The sequence below is a fragment of the Danio rerio genome, chromosome 2, assembly GCF_049306965.1.
Source record: "Danio rerio strain Tuebingen ecotype United States chromosome 2, GRCz12tu, whole genome shotgun sequence".
NCBI classification, from domain to species: Eukaryota; Metazoa; Chordata; class Actinopteri; order Cypriniformes; family Danionidae; genus Danio; species Danio rerio.
In genome coordinates this window covers 56,345,834-56,362,658 of record NC_133177.1, presented here as the reverse complement: position 1 = coordinate 56,362,658, position 16,825 = coordinate 56,345,834, and the positions used below count along the sequence as shown (strand labels likewise).

Genomic DNA, 16,825 nt, shown 5'->3' with positions numbered 1-16,825 from the left:
TTGTGAACTCTGTAAAAATGTAGGTTAAGCTCCAGAACTCCCGTTAACACATTTTCAGAAGCCCAAAATAAATGGTCCTCTCTGCTCTATTGCAAGGCCAAATTTAAAATTCATAGGCGCAATTGAAATATAAATATTTAAGTCTAAATGAAATCAAAATGTAAATTCAAAACAGTATCCAGTGCATTGGAACCGCAAGCATTAATGAGACGATCTGTTGCACGACTCTTCAATCACGGCTGTAAAAACCAAGGCCAATTTACAGACTGAAGCACCAGATTGTCAGCAGACAGACGTGATTAATGATGATTTTTGACTTTGCGCGTCTCATATGTAATCTAACCGTGCATGCGGAGAGATGATGGCATTAAACCAAAACTGACAGCTCACAGTGACGGAAGTCAGATGAGGGTCACTCTCACACATTGAGCAGGGAGATTTTTCTCCGAAGGGACCCTGAGGAGAACAGAAATCAGTTGTGTCGCATTATTATTCAGCATGCGTGAAGCTTTATAGCTTTCATCAAGTGAGAAACGCATCGTAGAAACCACATCATCACATTCCTAGTCCTGCAACTGACCTGTTTACAAGCCAAATGAATGTAAATGCACAGTCAGTGGAATAAAGAAAATAATAACTCTCCAGGTAAACTTCATTTAGTATTGGAGATTCAGCGCACTGGAAATAAGAGAGTTGAAAGGAAAATTCTGCCATTATTTATTAGTCTCTGGGCCCTATCATACAGCAAGGGTCCGTTCTTCGTACGTGGATTACTCAATTAGCTGGATTTGGATGTTGACGATTTGACACGATCCAGGATCGTTTCGTTCTTCAAAGCTGATCCGAGAGTTGTTGTCATGGCAACAGTTCTGCTAGCTCAAACCTGATCGGGAGCAGGTTCAATTCATATAAACAGCATTAGATCGGCTCAGTTCAAGCAAAGATAATACAGAAAGTATGTTCTGAATTCTGATATTTTCTTACAGTAGTAGTTATATATACTTATATATAATAAAGTTATACATATTAATAAACCTTATGCAATCTGTACCATCGAAATGAAAGTACAAAGACTGCCACCTGGTGCCGCAAAGAGAAAACTTATTGATATGAACTTTTTAGATCGCTTTAGTACAAATTGTGTATAATAGAAATGCACAATATGTGACTTTTTTTAAAGCAATAATACATTTATGCTGACATAAACATGTTTTTATAGTTAATATGCCAGTGATTTGATGCTTCACAAAAGTTGCAGACGCTTTTACCAATATGAAAACGCTTTTGTAAACAACCAGTTATTCTTTACACCGATTAAAAAATGGCTACTATAAAAAAGAAAATCTTTTCTAAATGTAGAACTAAATACATTGATTTGCATTGAAATACATGATGAATACTCTTGACACATGAAAGTGTAAAGCCTGCAGCTCGCAACAAATGTGGAAGGTTATTGCGTGTCATATTTAACAAGCCGTTTACTGCTAATTTGATGTAATTTTGCTCACATGGATAATTGAATATTAATCAGATGATGTCATTACGCTGCTGTGCCGTCAGCCAATCGTTGCATTGCTGATCATGATTTCGAGGATCGATAGATCTGTCCTTCACAACACACGCAGCGATCTCAGATCAGTTCATCCAGACATTCTAGTCTGATTCGCGAACTTGTTCGAAGAACCAAATTAGCGAGAGATCAGTTATCAAGATGAAAAGATCCGGGATCTGCCAAATCATCTTAGATCATTTAAGCGAGGTACGAAGAACGGACCCCAGGAGCAATAAGACTAGTATGGCACGTTTTGATGCTATTTTCAGACCAGCGCAACCTTAATTTTAACGTTTTGCACCTTGTTGTTTAAATAGCAAATCTATTTGCACCATTTTGTGGACTCATGGATGTGTTGGTCTAGAAAGAAGGTGTGTTAAGGTACATTATTGGTGCGTTGCTATTTTGTAGAACTGAAATAGACAGCGCTATTTATTAAGTAAAAGCTGCTCTAAAGTCCAGCGCAGAGCACATTAAGGCTGATTTATACTTCTGTGTCAAGCGCAGGCGTATGTTACGGCGCAGCCTACACTTTGACGCATAGCCCTACGCCGTGGCCATTGGCGTCGCTGGCGCGCACCTCTCAAAAAATGCAACAACACGTTGCAACAACACGTAGCGCAAGCTCTGTGATTGGTCGGCTTGGTAGCACTGACGAGTTTAGGCTGGACCGAGAGCCACGCGAGCTGAGCCCAGTTTGATTAACTTTTTGTCGGTGTCGGCTGGAGGACACCTACAACAGGCGATACGTCATAATCACGCCCCCACAAGAGCAAGCTCCTGATTGGTTAACGCTGTGCGAATGTAAGCTGAGATTTTTGAACTCAACCGAAACGCATGTTAAGCGCATCAAACGCGCAAAACGCTCAATTTGCGCCGCGACATTCGCACGTATCGCGGCATTCGCACCGCGCCATTTGCGCATTTCGCACATTTGCGCCACACCATTCGTGCGTATTGCGCCGCAGGATGTCTGTTTGTGCGTTTGCATTGACTTAACATGCAAATCACTTACGCTTGACGCGCGTTACGCGTCTGGTGTGAACGCAGCATTACACATTGCTTAATACACACAAGCTGTACTGCAACACGCAAATATCTTTACATATGAAAACCATTTAAGGATTAAAATGTTACAAAAAAATATTATTTTCTACATAAATATATAATCCACTGCCTCCATGCCTTCTTTAAGACTCCATCCCTATATTTGTTTTAATAAAAACAGGTTTAGATTGCTCCAAGTGTCGGGTTTTGGAGACGTCTGCATCACCATATGGGGCATAAGAACAGGACGTGTGTTTGGATATAACTCTTGACCACACTTTGTTATTATTGTTCATTTATTTGTTTGCTGGAAATTAGAGCTGAATTTAGAGATAGTTTTTAAACAAATATTTGTGCTTACACTAAGTGAAGTTTATTTCTAAACTAATTTTGAGAGGACCATGTGCTTATGATTGCTTGCAGTCTGTCCCGCATTATTCAATTCATGATTCACCAATCAGACGACTATAAATACCCTAAGTTCCATAGCAGCCATCTTCATTTTGAAGAATCCCCCTTCCACCCCTACTCCTCCTTTCCTTGATGGGTGGCATGGTGGCCCAGTGGTTAGCTCTGTTGCCTCACAGCAAGAACGTCACTGGTTCTAGTCCTTATCAAGCTAGCCGACGTTTCTGTGCTAAGTTTACACGTTCTCCCCATGCTCATGTGGTTTTCCCCGGGTTCCCCGGTTTCCTCCCATCGTAAAAAAAATACAACTTAAGTTAATTGACTAATCCAAATCAGCACCATAGACATGCTCCTAGTAAGTAGTTACCACTTAAGAGCAATCACTATCTGTTCATTAGCTACTACAGCAGGGGAGTTCTCAAGATCCACCTGAGCTCAAACTCCCATCTCACCTTGCAAACATCAGGGAGCCCCAGGCTGTCTCTCAGCTCAGGGCTCCCTTCCGCGACAGCATGCCAAACAAGCTTTATAATCAATCATCAGCTAAGTGTGAACTCTTGACATTAAATATGTGGGCTAATGGATGTCTTCAGTGGAGTGAGTTTGCATCGTTTCCTTATCCATGAAAGTAAAGGAGTAAAGAGTAAAAGGAAAGAGAAATTAAAGAGACTAAATGGAGGAGGCTCGTTCTTCATCCTCGTGCTGCAGATGGTCTGTTTCACTGTTTTCTCTAGTAAAGCGTTCAGCTTTTTCTACTTACAAAGTCTGCCATGTGAATAGCAAATGTGCCATGGCATGACACAACTGACTCTTAAAGGAAATGAGATATGAGATTCTGATTGGTTTAATGCATATTATGCTCAAAACACGCCCATTTCTCATTAGGAGAATAAGCACAACCCTGTTAAACCGTGCGCTAGGGCGCAGAGCGTATTTTTCTGCCCTTAAAATAGTAAAAGTGGAGTCAGACATGCCCTTAATGCTTTTTCACCATGTGCTTTAGACTTTGCGCCTCGATCATTAAAAAAGAGCCCTTTGTGTCATTGCAAACCTGAATGACTTTGTTCTGTGGAAAACAAAAGCTGACATTTTAAAGGAATCATTTCCCTCAAAACTGCGTTTGGCATTTACTCTTAAGTGGAAATCCATAGCTTTCAGCAGTGGAAAATGATTTGTGTAATGAAAATGGATGAAGTAAACTTTTCGTTAATTAATTTAAATGAGTTCATACACTGAAATGAAGCTGTTTGATAAGTATTAGATCGATTTAATGGGGACTAATCATGCAAAAGGCACTTTAAAAGGGGTTTAAACAGTTGTGTGACAACAGTGTGTGAATATAACTATAACTTCTAATGGTAAAAATGTATTAATTAGATTATTTATTTATTAATTATTAATCAGAAACACTTTGATTGACATACGTGTCATAAGAGGGGGAAAGCCCCGCCCACTAGTGATGATCACTCCCTCATTAGCATAGGACCTTAGTCTTGTATTGAATCTGCCATTATGCTGACACACAGGCATTTGTAGCTCCGCCCTCCAAAGACTTAAAAGGCTATTATCATCATCATCATCAATTATTTTTGTTACTTTAGATATCCCCAATGATTGGAAACTCCCAAATATCATTCTTGTGTGTGTTTTGTGCTCTTTATTTGGCAACAATTATCATCGTGAATGGTAAAAAATATCTGAAATTGTGACAGCCCTATAGGATCTAGTTATGTTTTATTTTAAAATGACTTAATATATTATTTTTCATGCAATGTAATTGCTGCATGTTCATCTGTAATGACTCATTGAGATTAAAAAAGCAGTAAAACACAATTAAAGATTGGGAAAAGGGTCAACTGATTACTTCTGTGATTATTTTGTAGTTTCCATACACAGTATGTATATATTTGACATAACTGACAGCAAAATCTTACATCTACAGTATATGATTTCATATGGGCTAAAAAAGTCATAATGAGTTGAAACAAGAATTGATTATTTAAAAAAAAGTAATATTATAACGCTTCCTTTTCACTTAAGTATTAAATTATATATTTGACTTTAACCACTGGATTTAGATGTTATAAAGCCCCTGGGGCCTCATGTACGAAGACTTGCGTTGAATTCATACTAAAACATTGCGTACACACAAAGCTGTAAATGTGCGTACGCAGTAAAACATTTAGGTGTATGAAACACTGAGTACGCAGAATCCCACGCATATTCGAATCCAGCGTCTGATAAACTCGTTCCTCTTTTTCCTCCACTACATATCAGATTTTGCCTACTCTTTATCACGAGGAGGACAAGTAGGAATCAATAATAAGTGTGTATTATGTTAAGCGCATTTGAGCATCACACATTATTTGCACATTTTATTAAATGGAAATGTTTCAGATTCACGTATGCAAATTCGTCTTCAGATGGCGCCTTAATAGCAATGTGCGTGCAGTCGATCACTCCGATTACACTGGGGAAACTGGCGATCACTGTAAATTGCGCTTTATTGTTTGGCTGGTCAACTGTATTTTATGGAAACCTTATATACCTGCTAGACATGCGGATGATCTATCTGTGGTCTCATACAGCTGCCATTGCAAGGCTCAAAGACACTTTGTAGTGGGCAATTTAATACAACTGCCTCTAGGAGTCGCCAATGGAAATAAAACAAACACACACAAGAAATGCACGTACGCCAGTCATGAAGTTGGTGTAAAACAACGCATATTCTCACGTTCATTTCATCGTTAGTAAATCCAAACGTGAGCGTAAAACCTGGCGTATGCAAAGTTTTTGTGCGTACGCAGCGTTGATACATGAAGCCCCTGGGGCCTCATGTACGAAGACTTGTGTTGAATTCTTACTAAAACATTGCGTTTGCACAAAGCTGTAAATGTGCCTACGCAGTAAAAAATTCGGAATCCCACGCATTTTCTCTTTGTACATCTGAATTAAAGTGAAACTGAGTGCACGTGCACAAGCACAAAACCCCTCCCTGCCTCCTCCCCCTAATAAATATTGTAATGACTCTACTTTGCCAAAACCAAATGAAAAAGCAATGGCAAAAGCAAGCAAAAAGAGAAACTTTGAACAGAATGAGAACTGGAGGTGCTCCTCAGACCGGAGAAAAACGATGTGATTTGCAAGTTTGTCGTTGAAATGAGCTAGTTGAAAGATCATCGCCTGTTTTATCGACAGATAACAAAGCTAAAGAGAGCGAATATTACCAGCGCGAGTAGCGTAACTCGTTAAGCGCAGGGCAACATGTCTTGACAGCCTGATCTCACGAGAAAACGTAAGTATTTTACGTTTTGCCAGTTTAGTGGCTAATTCGTACGAATTCGTACGAGTTCAGTCGTACGAAATGGCACGATTTTAAAAAGGGGGCGTGGCACCTGACCCCACCCCTAACCCCAACCGTCATTGGGGGATAAGCAAATCGTACTTAATTGTACGAATTAGATCGTACGAATTCATACGAATTAGCCTCTAAATGAAAAAGTTACGAATTGCCGTGAGATTGTGTTGGTCTTGACGATATCAATCATAAACCTGGTTCGAATCCAGCATCTGATTAATTCAATCTTATTTTTTCCCCATTACTTGTCATATTTTGCCTACTCTTCATCACAAGGAAGACAAGTAGTAATCATTAATAAGTGTGTGTATTATGTTAAGCGCATTTGAGCATCACTTATTATTTGCACATTTATTGAATGGAAAAGTTTCTGATTCACGTATGCAAATTCGACTTCAGATGGCGCCTTTATAGCAATGTGCGTGCAGTCGATCGATCGGATTACATTGGGAAAACCGGCGATCACTGTAAATTGCGCTTAATGTTTGGCTGGTCAACTGTATGGTATGGAAACCTTATATAGCTGCTAGACATGCGGATGATCCCATGCCATAAAGCTGCTCTTGCATGGCGCAAAGATACTTTGTAGTGTGCAATTTAACACAACTGCCTCTAGGAGTCGCCAATGGAAATAAAACAAACACACACAAGAACAACATGTCTTGACGATATCATTTATAAACCTGGTTCGAATCCAGCATCTGATTAATTCAATCTTATTTTTTCCCCATTACTTGTCATATTTTGCCTACTCTTCATCACAAGGAAGACAAGTAGGAATCATTAATAAGTGTGTATTATGTTAAGCGCATTTGAGCATCACATATTATTTGCACATTTATTGAATGGAAATGTTTCTGATTCTAGTATGCAGCAAAACTCCTCTTACTATAAAACATATTTTTCTGGACTGTCCTGCTTTTACTGATTCCAGAAGGACTTTTTTTTTAAATGAAATCTTTTAAGGACATTTTTGACAAAATGAAACCAGAAAAGATTTTAGAATTTTTATCATGTATTAACACAAAAAATCTAAATCTAATTTATGTTTAATTTTGTTTGTTGATTTTTAAATTGTTTATTTTTTTGTTGAAATATTCCTGCCATGAAGATAGCCTTGGTTGCTGACATGGCATTAAATAAAAAAATACATTACATTATATTCTAGTATGCAAATTCGACTTCAGATGGCGCCTTTATAGCAATGTGCGTGCAGTTGATCGATCCGATTACATTGGGAAAACCAGCGATCATAAATTGTGCTTTAATGTTTGGCTGGTCAACTGTATGGTATGGAAACCTTATATAGCTGCTAGACATGCGGATGATCCCGTGCCATTAAGCTGCCCTTGCATGGCGCAAAGATACTTTGTAGTGTGCAATTTAACACAACTGCCTCTAGGAGTCGCCAATGGAAATAAAACAAACACACACAAGAAATGCACGTTAGTAAATCCAAACGTGAGCGTAAAACCTGGCGTAAGCAAAGTTTTTGTGCGTACGCAGCGTTGATACATGAAGCCCCTGGGGCCTCATGTACGAAGACTTGTGTTGAATTCTTACTAAAACATTGCGTTTGCACAAAGCTGTAAATGTGCCTACGCAGTAAAAAATTCGGAATCCCACGCATTTTCTCTTTGTACATCTGAATTAAAGTGAAACTGAGTGCACGTGCACAAGCGCAAAACCCCTCCCTGCCTCCTCCCCCTAATAAATATTGAAATGACTCTACTTTGCCAAAACCAAATGAAAAAGCAATGGCAAAAGCAAGCAAAAAGAGAAACTTTGAACAGAATGAGAACTGGAGGTGCTCCTCAGACCGGAGAAAAACGATGTGATTTGCAAGTTTGTCGTTGAAATGAGCTAGTTGAAAGATCATCGCCTGTTTTATCGACAGATAACAAAGCTAAAGAGAGCGAATATTACCAGCGCGAGTAGCGTAACTCGTTAAGCGCAGGGCAACATGTCTTGACAGCCTGATCTCACGAGAAAACGTAAGTATTTTACGTTTTGCCAGTTTAGTGGCTAATTCGTACGAGTTCAGTCGTACGAAATGGCACGATTTTAAAAGGGGGCGTGGCACCTGACCCCACCCCTAACCCCAACCGTCATTGGGGGATAAGCAAATCGTACTTAATTGTACGAATTAGATCGTACGAATTCATACGAATTAGCCTCTAAATGAAAAAGTTACGAATTGCCGTGAGATTGTGTTGGTCTTGATGATATCATTCATAAACCTGGTTCGAATCCAGCATCTGATTAATTCAATCTTATTTTTTCCCCATTACTTGTCATATTTTGCCTACTCCTTATCACAAGGAAGACAAGTAGGAATCATTAATAAGTGTGTGTATTATGCTAAGCGCATTTGAGCATCACTTATTATTTGCACATTTATTGAATGGAAAAGTTTCTTATTCACGTATGCAAATTCGACTTCAGATGGCGCCTTTATAGCAATGTGCGTGCAGTCGATCGATCGGATTACATTGGGAAAACCGCCAATCACTGTAAATTGCGCTTAATGTTTGGCTGGTCAACTGTATGATATGGAAACCTTATATAGCTGCTAGACATGCGGATGATCCCATGCCATAAAGCTGCTCTTGCATGGCGCAAAGATACTTTGTAGTGTGCAATTTAACACAACTGCCTCTAGGAGTCGCCAATGGAAATAAAACAAACACACACAAGAACAACATGTCTTGACGATATCATTCATAAACCTGGTTCGAATCCAGCATCTGATTAATTCAATCTTATTTTTTCCCCATTACTTATCAGATTTTGCCTACTCTTCATCACAAGGAAGACAAGTAGGAATCATTAATAAGTGTGTATTATGTTAAGCGCATTTGAGCATCACATATTATTTGCACATTTATTGAATGGAAATGTTTCTGATTTTAGTATGCAGCAAAACTCCTCTTACTATAAAACATATTTTTCTGGACTGTCCTACTTTTACTGATTCCAGAAGGACTTTTTTTGAAATGAAATCTTTTAAGGACATTTTTGACAAAGTGAAACCAGAAAAGATTTTAGAATTTTTATCATGTATTAACACAAAAAATCTAAATCTAATTTATGTTTTATTTTGTTTGTTGATTTTTAAATTGTATATTTTTTTGTTGAAAGATTCCTGCCATGAAGATAGCCTTGGTTGCTGACATGGCATTAAATAAAAAAATACATTACATTATATTCTAGTATGCAAATTCGACTTCAGATGGCGCCTTTATAGCAATGTGCGTGCAGTTGATCAATCCGATTACATTGGGAAAACCAGCGATCATAAATTGTGCTTTAATGTTTGGCTTGTCAACTGTATGATATGAAAACCTTATATAGCTGCTAGACATGCGGATGATCCCATGCCATTAAGCAGCCCTTGCATGGAGCAAAGATACTTTGTAGTGTGCAATTCAACATAATTTCCTCTAGGAGTCGCCATTGGAAATAAAACAAACACACACAAGAAATGCACTTACGCCAGGCATGAAGTTGGCGCGGACCAACGCACATTCTCACGTTCATTTCATCGTTAGTAAATCCAAACGTGAGCGTGAAACCTGGCGTACGCAAAGTTTTTGTTTGTTCTCAGCGTTGATGAGGCCCCTGCACTGTACAAAATGCAGGGTTCTGCACAATTCATCCACGGTTTTCACACATTAAAGTGGACTGAGCATAAAAAAACTGAAAAATTGTGTTCTTTCAGCTCAAGTATTTTTAGTAATTATTTTTTAAATGTGGCAAACTTACTTTCATTCACGCAGATCCTTTAAACCAAATGCAATCAACATAAAATGGCATTTTTGCCCTGGAACATTTTGTTTTTATTTACACTGAGCCATACACAGTTCAGCCAAATGAACTATTGCAATTGATTTATCGTCAAAATAATTCACATGTGCGAGAATTACATTTAAACAATTCTTCCAAAAGTGACACTTGATTTGAAACTCGTCAAAAAGACAGCATTATGTTGTGTGTAGTTTGCATGTGTCATGCTGTGGAAATATCCAGAGATGGTACAGAAAATGCACTGAACAAAACAAAAAGCTCAAGGACAGTTTTCGCTCCTCATGGCTTATTAAAGGTCCTCCAGCTTCAGTCAATATCCTCCTGTCCTTTTTCCTCCAGCAGCAGAGAATAAACTCTTCAGTCCTGGAGAAAAATCCAGTCCTAGTTCAGCTTGAATAGACACTGTTCATACTGTAAATGTTGATGTTTTGAAAGGCTTGAATGTTTCCATGCAATAGATTCAGTTATCAAGGTCTCATCTCACAGTACCGGCCAGCAGTTTGGACACACTTCTTTATTTTATGAGTTTCCGATTATTTTTTATTATTAATTCAAGGATCTCAGAAGTGAATAAACGTCTAGTGGAAACTACAGCAGATATACTTTTTGTGTTTGTTTAGCAAAAGAAAAAAAACCAGGATAGCTCTTCTTAAAAGAGAGAAAAAGATGTCAATGTTGTCATCATTCCTACCGTCCATGTATTCAATAGATTAGGCTGAATGCCAATATCAATTCATTCAATTCATCTTTATTTCTATTGTGCGGTTAACAATGAAGATTGTGTCAAAGCAGCTTAACATGAAGTTCCAGTAAAAGGAAACTGCTTCAGTCCGGTTCATTCATTCATTAATTCATTCATTCATTCATTTTCTTTTCGGCTTAGTCTCATTATTAATCAGAGTTCGCAGCAGCGGAATGAACCGCCAACTTATGCCTCATATGTTTTATGCAGCGGATGCTCTTCCAGATGCAACCTATCACTGGGAAACACCCATACACATTTCTTCACACACATACACTACTGAAAATTTAGCTTACCCAATTCACCTATAGCACATGTCTTTCGACCCACGACAACATGGGGAGCTCAAGCAAACTCCACACAGAAATGCCAACTGACCCAGCCATGGCTCAAACCAGCGACCTTCTTGCTGTGAAGCGACAGTGCTACCCTCTGCGCCACCACTTGAGTCCAGTTATTACAAAAAAATATTTGAAATTGAGAAGTAGAAATATTTTTTAGGGGTGAAGAAAAAGCTCTATTTATTATTTATTTGCAAATCATTATTTTGCTGTTTAAGAACTATGAAAACACATGATCACAGTGAAATAGCGAAAAATGTGCTAATTATGTATTAGCATAGGTTTACATTTTCATATTAAAAAAATTATAAATAGAAATGTTATAAAAAATTGTTGTATAATTATATTAATTAAAACTATAAAGCAATAAAAAGAAGAGTTTAAACTGTTTATCGATAAAGCAACATGCGAAACATTTGTTGGCTTTTACTTTGCCAACTTTGGTTCAACGTTTTAAATAAATACATAAACAAAATTTATTGTTTCAGCTTTTTAAAAAGTAGCTGTTCATGCTATTATGGAAAACGAATACACTCTTAAGAATAAACGCCCTTACTGGCATTGATGGTTCCACAGAGCACTTTATCATCTATTAAATCTTCTTTAGAACATTCAAATATTTATTTTTACAAACTAAAATCAATTCTAATAGGAAATGTCATTCGAGGAACCAAAATTCTCTATGGAAAACTCGTTTTTTTTTTGGAACATTTATTTTTGAAGAGTGTATAAATAATAATAATAAAAACGCAATATGCCTTTATCAGAAAATGTGTCCAAACTTTGAACCAGTAAAATCATTTCATTTTGTGTCATTAATGTCTGATATTTGCCAATCCGTGTCGCGGAGCAGAGGTATACAAAGATGCGTTTAAAAGTTCAAAGTGGATCTCTTTATCCTGACGTCACATACCGATCTCCATCTGCACCACGGCCACCCCGGCCGGAGCCTCCGCCACCTTCTTCCCGCGGGACACCAGTTTGGCCAGGCTCCGGATGGACGGCGTGGCTCTAAACAGCAGCTTCTTGAGTCCAGTGCGGTACTCTTGCCGGATCAGACAGTACAGCACCGGGTTCAGGCAGCTGTTGGTGTGCGCCAGGCACACGGTGATGGGGAACGCGTAGGCTTGCGCGTTATAAAACGCGTTGCTGAACGGCACTAGGTCGAATTTGATCAGCACCCCCCACATGGTAAGCGCCTGGTTGGGCAGCCAGCACAGAAAGAAGGACAGGACCACGATGGTAACCGATCTGGTGACTTTGGAGCGGCGCTTGTGCCTCCCTCTCTCGCTCTCCGAGCCGGGGATCCCGGTTACCCGCCGCCGCAGGACGAAGCGCAGAAGGAGCAGGTAACACACACATATGATGACCAGTGGGATCACAAAACCCAAAAGCACCTTTTGTGTCTGATAAAGACCCAGAAGCAGCTGCGGGTCCCAGCTACCCGAGTCCGGAAAGCGCACGAGGCACAGCTCGTCGTCGGACACCTGCGCGGTAGTCGAGTACACGGCGTGCGGGATGGTGGCCACCACAGACACGATCCAAATCCCCAAACTAGCCCACTTGACCTCCGCCGAGGCTGTTTTGGGACTCTGCATGCGCAAAGAAGAGGACAGAGAGCAGTAGCGCGCCACGCTCATGGCCGTCAAAAAGAAGACGCTGGCGTACATGTTCATAGTGGTGACCGAGCTGATGATCTTGCACATCACCTTCCCAAACGGCCATCTGAAGTCCAGAGCGGTGTCCACGGCCCAGAAGGGAAGCGTCAGGACGAACTGCAGGTCGGTCACGGCCAAACTCATGACGAAGCAGTTGATGGAGGACTGCTTGAGTCTGTGGCGCGACTGGAGCAGGTAAAGCGCCAACAGGTTCCCGACGAGCCCCAGCGCGCACACGATAAGGTAGACGAGCGCGATCACGACGCGCATGGCCATGCTGGAGCTGTCGCCGTAGAGCTCCGGCGCGGACTCTCTGGAGAGCAGCTGCAGCCAGCAGCGCAGGGACAGGTTCTGGAGAGTCCGGTTCTGCAGCGCATCGCTCTCATATAAAGCCGGACCGCACGACGCTAAGCCCGGTGCCAACGCGCTGCTGTTCCCCTGCATGGCACGGCTTTACGCATCCAAACGATTTTTATAATATTCCATGCGCTACAGAGATGTTTTCCTAAAAGTCATCCCACAGGTTCAGCACGCGATCCTAATGTGTTTAGTCACAGATTTAAAGCGCGCTGTGAGTGCGCGTCTCTCCGCTCTGCTCGACTCCCCGCACCTGAATGAGCGCTCCTGGAGCAACACTGTGCTTTTATAGCGAACACCCGAGCTGCCACATGGGGATGCTTTCATTAAAGAACTACATGCTTTTAACTTGATGACATGACATCAGAACAAAACCATATGAAAAGGCCTGATGATAAAGATGTTGACATAAAATGTCTGTCAGTTCTTCATTACTTGTTTACATGAAGATTAAATTAAATCTGCAGGGAAATCATTCGTTTAAGATGCTCTAATCCTAGTTTTAGAGTGCAGTAATAAAGTAATGAATGTAGTCGAAGAGGAATTTGACACATTACTCATTAAAATATGCAACAAATGATTAATCTGAAATAGTTTTTAAATGTTATTTCTTAATGCAAAACATTTTATTTTTACTTGGGTTAAAATAATTCAGACAATGATAAACAATTTCTGAAGCTGACAATATTCTGAATGCAAACAAACATTTATTTTATTTATTTATTTATTTATTTATTTTGGTCATTTGTTTTTACTGACTTTAAATAGAATGTCCTATTTTTGTATCTCCATCAAATTACATTTTATACAAACAGAAAGCATATAAAATGCAAAAAAAAGTGTCTGATGTTACAAACAACTTTGTGATATAAATTAATGTTTGATCTTCATTTTTGTAATAGATATGCAAACTTTTAATTAATAAATATATGTAAAAATAAGCAATATTAATTATGTTACTCTTATTGAAAATGATTTAAAATGTCTTTTTGACAATTAGGTAAAGGTTTAAAGAGTGGCGAAGTATAGTGTTTTACAATCACAACAAATTAGCATTTTAGAGCTTTACTGATTGTTAAATAGTGTTTTAATAAGTCAGCAATTGTTGTTATAAATATATTGGGCAATCGGACAATCATTTTTGCTCTATAATTATTGTTACACGTTGACATACACTTACCGGCCACTTTATTAGGTACACCTTATTAGTATCGGGTTGGAACCCCTTTTGCCTTCAGAACTGCCTTAATTCTTTGTGGCATTTGTGCAACGTTTTCCTAATTTCCTAAACGTTTCCTAGTTTTCCTTCTATTGTCCAAGTTTGGTGAGTCTGCAAATTGTAGCCTCAGTTTCCTGTTCTTAGTTAACAGTTGTGGCACCCGGTGTGGTCTTCTGCTGCTGTAGCCCATCCGCCTCAAGGTCAGAAGTGCTTATTCGAGTTACTGTTGCCTTCCTTTCAGCTGGATCCAGTCCTTCTCCTCTGACCACTGGCATCAACAAGGCATTTGCACCCACAGAACTGCCGCTCACTGGATATCTCCTTTTTTTCAGACCATTCTCTGTAAACCCTACAGATGTTTGTGCATGAAAATCCCAGTAGATCAGCAGTTTCTGAAATACTCAGACCACCCCTTCTGACACCAACAACCATGCCATGTTCAAAGTCACTCACTTTCTTCCCCATTCTAATGCTCGGTTTGAACTGCAGCAGATCGTCTTGATCATGTCTACATGCCTAAATGCATTGAGTTTCTGCCATGTGATTGGCTGATTAGAAAGTTGCATTAACGAGCAGTTGGACAGATGTACGTAATAAAGTGGCCGGTGACTATATTAGTGGTTCACATTTAGAAATGTATGAAAGTTGTTATTTTCTGTTAAATAAGTAGCCATTTACAGTATTATACTGTACTTGGCGCCACGCTGACGCAGGTAGCACAATCACCGCACAGCAAGAAGGTCACTGGTCGAGCCTCGACTGGGTCAGTTGGCATTTCTGTGTGGAGTTTGCATGTTCTCCCAGTGTTCGCATGGGTTTCCTCCGGGTGTTTCCCCCTCACAAGTCCAAAGACGTGCTATAGGTGAATTGGGTAAGATAAATGGAATTTATTGCAGCTGGTAGAGCATCCGCATGAAACATATGCTGGATTAGTTGGCGGTTCATTCCACTGTGGAGACCCCAGAATATTAAAGGGACTAAGCTGAAAAGAAAATGAATGAATAAATGAATAAATATTATACTTTCATTGTTCTGATGATTGAGAACTGTTTTTTTTATATCATATTTTTTTTCTAATCAATAACATTGGTAATGTTCAACATCCATAAATATCCAGGACTTGAAATGTACTTTCTATATACAAACTTTTTTTAATAACACCTTTAGAAATATTCATTGTAATGAAACCACCACAGACACTTACATATAAAACACCCCGAAAGCTTGAAGACTGAATTAACTTGGTATCTGAAACACAAAAGCCTTTTTTTGATTCAAGCAAAGTAGCTGGAACAGCAATATCAATTAATTCACTGGATCTCCTAGTGTGTCGCTCCTGGGAGACGTGCTGAGATGAATTAATCTGGCCTCAAAGGTTTGTCCTGAAAATCATTTCTAGTTACACTTTTAATAAAACAATCCACGAATGAATATTCCTAAACTTTAATATGGGTCAAACAAGGTGAAGCATCTGAAAGGATGTCCCCTATTCCCTTGTATTAACATTCAGAGCATTAATGAAGATTCTCAAGTGCGTGTCCTTGCGCATAAAAGAAACTGACATTCAGGTCATTACTTGCTGGAGAGACTGCAGAGGCATTGCAAGTTCATTTTAAAAGCACTCCTTAAAGGATGGGTGAAACTGAGATATTTTGAAGTACGTAACCATGCTAATTAATGTGTCATGAATTAGCTTTTGAAATTCAAACAGAATAAAAACTTAAACGGATGATAGGGAACATTTGAAAACAATATTGTGTGGCGGGAGTATAGGGTCAAAGGCTCTGTTAAGGGCTGTCTTATCCTTGTACGAACAGAGCAGGAATTTGGTTTGCATTGCCGGTGTTCTCCTACCTATCAGATTTTGCTACCAGATTATGAATATTACACCTCCTCAATGAAAATCAGATGATTCACAACATTATTAAATCTGGCATTGTCATGTTCACCAGCGATCAAACCACCAGAGGTCGCTGGCAAACACTCACATCCACATGAACTACAAATCTGCTGATAAATGGACTACAAGAACCAGTCATGCTCCACATACACAACCGGTTCCAGATCCTGACTGATTGCATACACACAGCTGATGCTGCTCAAAGACTGATTACACACACTACTTAAGCAGCACACACATTCATTTACATGGCCGAGTCTTGTTAGCTGTAAAGTGACATTACAACGCGTTAACCTTGTCTTGGTTTCCTCTGTTTAGACCTTGTTAGCCGTTTGTCCTAGTCTGCCGCCTGCCTTACGACCTCTTGTTTGTTATCTGATTACGATTCTGGACTGCCTCTATACATCTGTTTGCACCTGTGCTGACCATTGCTTGC

At 39.5% G+C, this 16,825-nt stretch overlaps 1 protein-coding gene across 1 annotated transcript; it reads right to left on the bottom strand.

The window, feature by feature from the left end:
* Positions 1 to 10,177: 10,177 nt before the first annotated feature.
* On the bottom strand, positions 10,178 to 13,529 carry rxfp3.2a (relaxin family peptide receptor 3.2a). The gene has a single exon (XM_001346785.10). The coding sequence runs from the start codon at positions 13,355 to 13,357 to the stop codon at positions 12,161 to 12,163; it is 1,197 nt and encodes a 398-aa protein (XP_001346821.1). The 5' UTR covers positions 13,358 to 13,529; the 3' UTR covers positions 10,178 to 12,160.
* Positions 13,530 to 16,825: the final 3,296 nt, after the last annotated feature.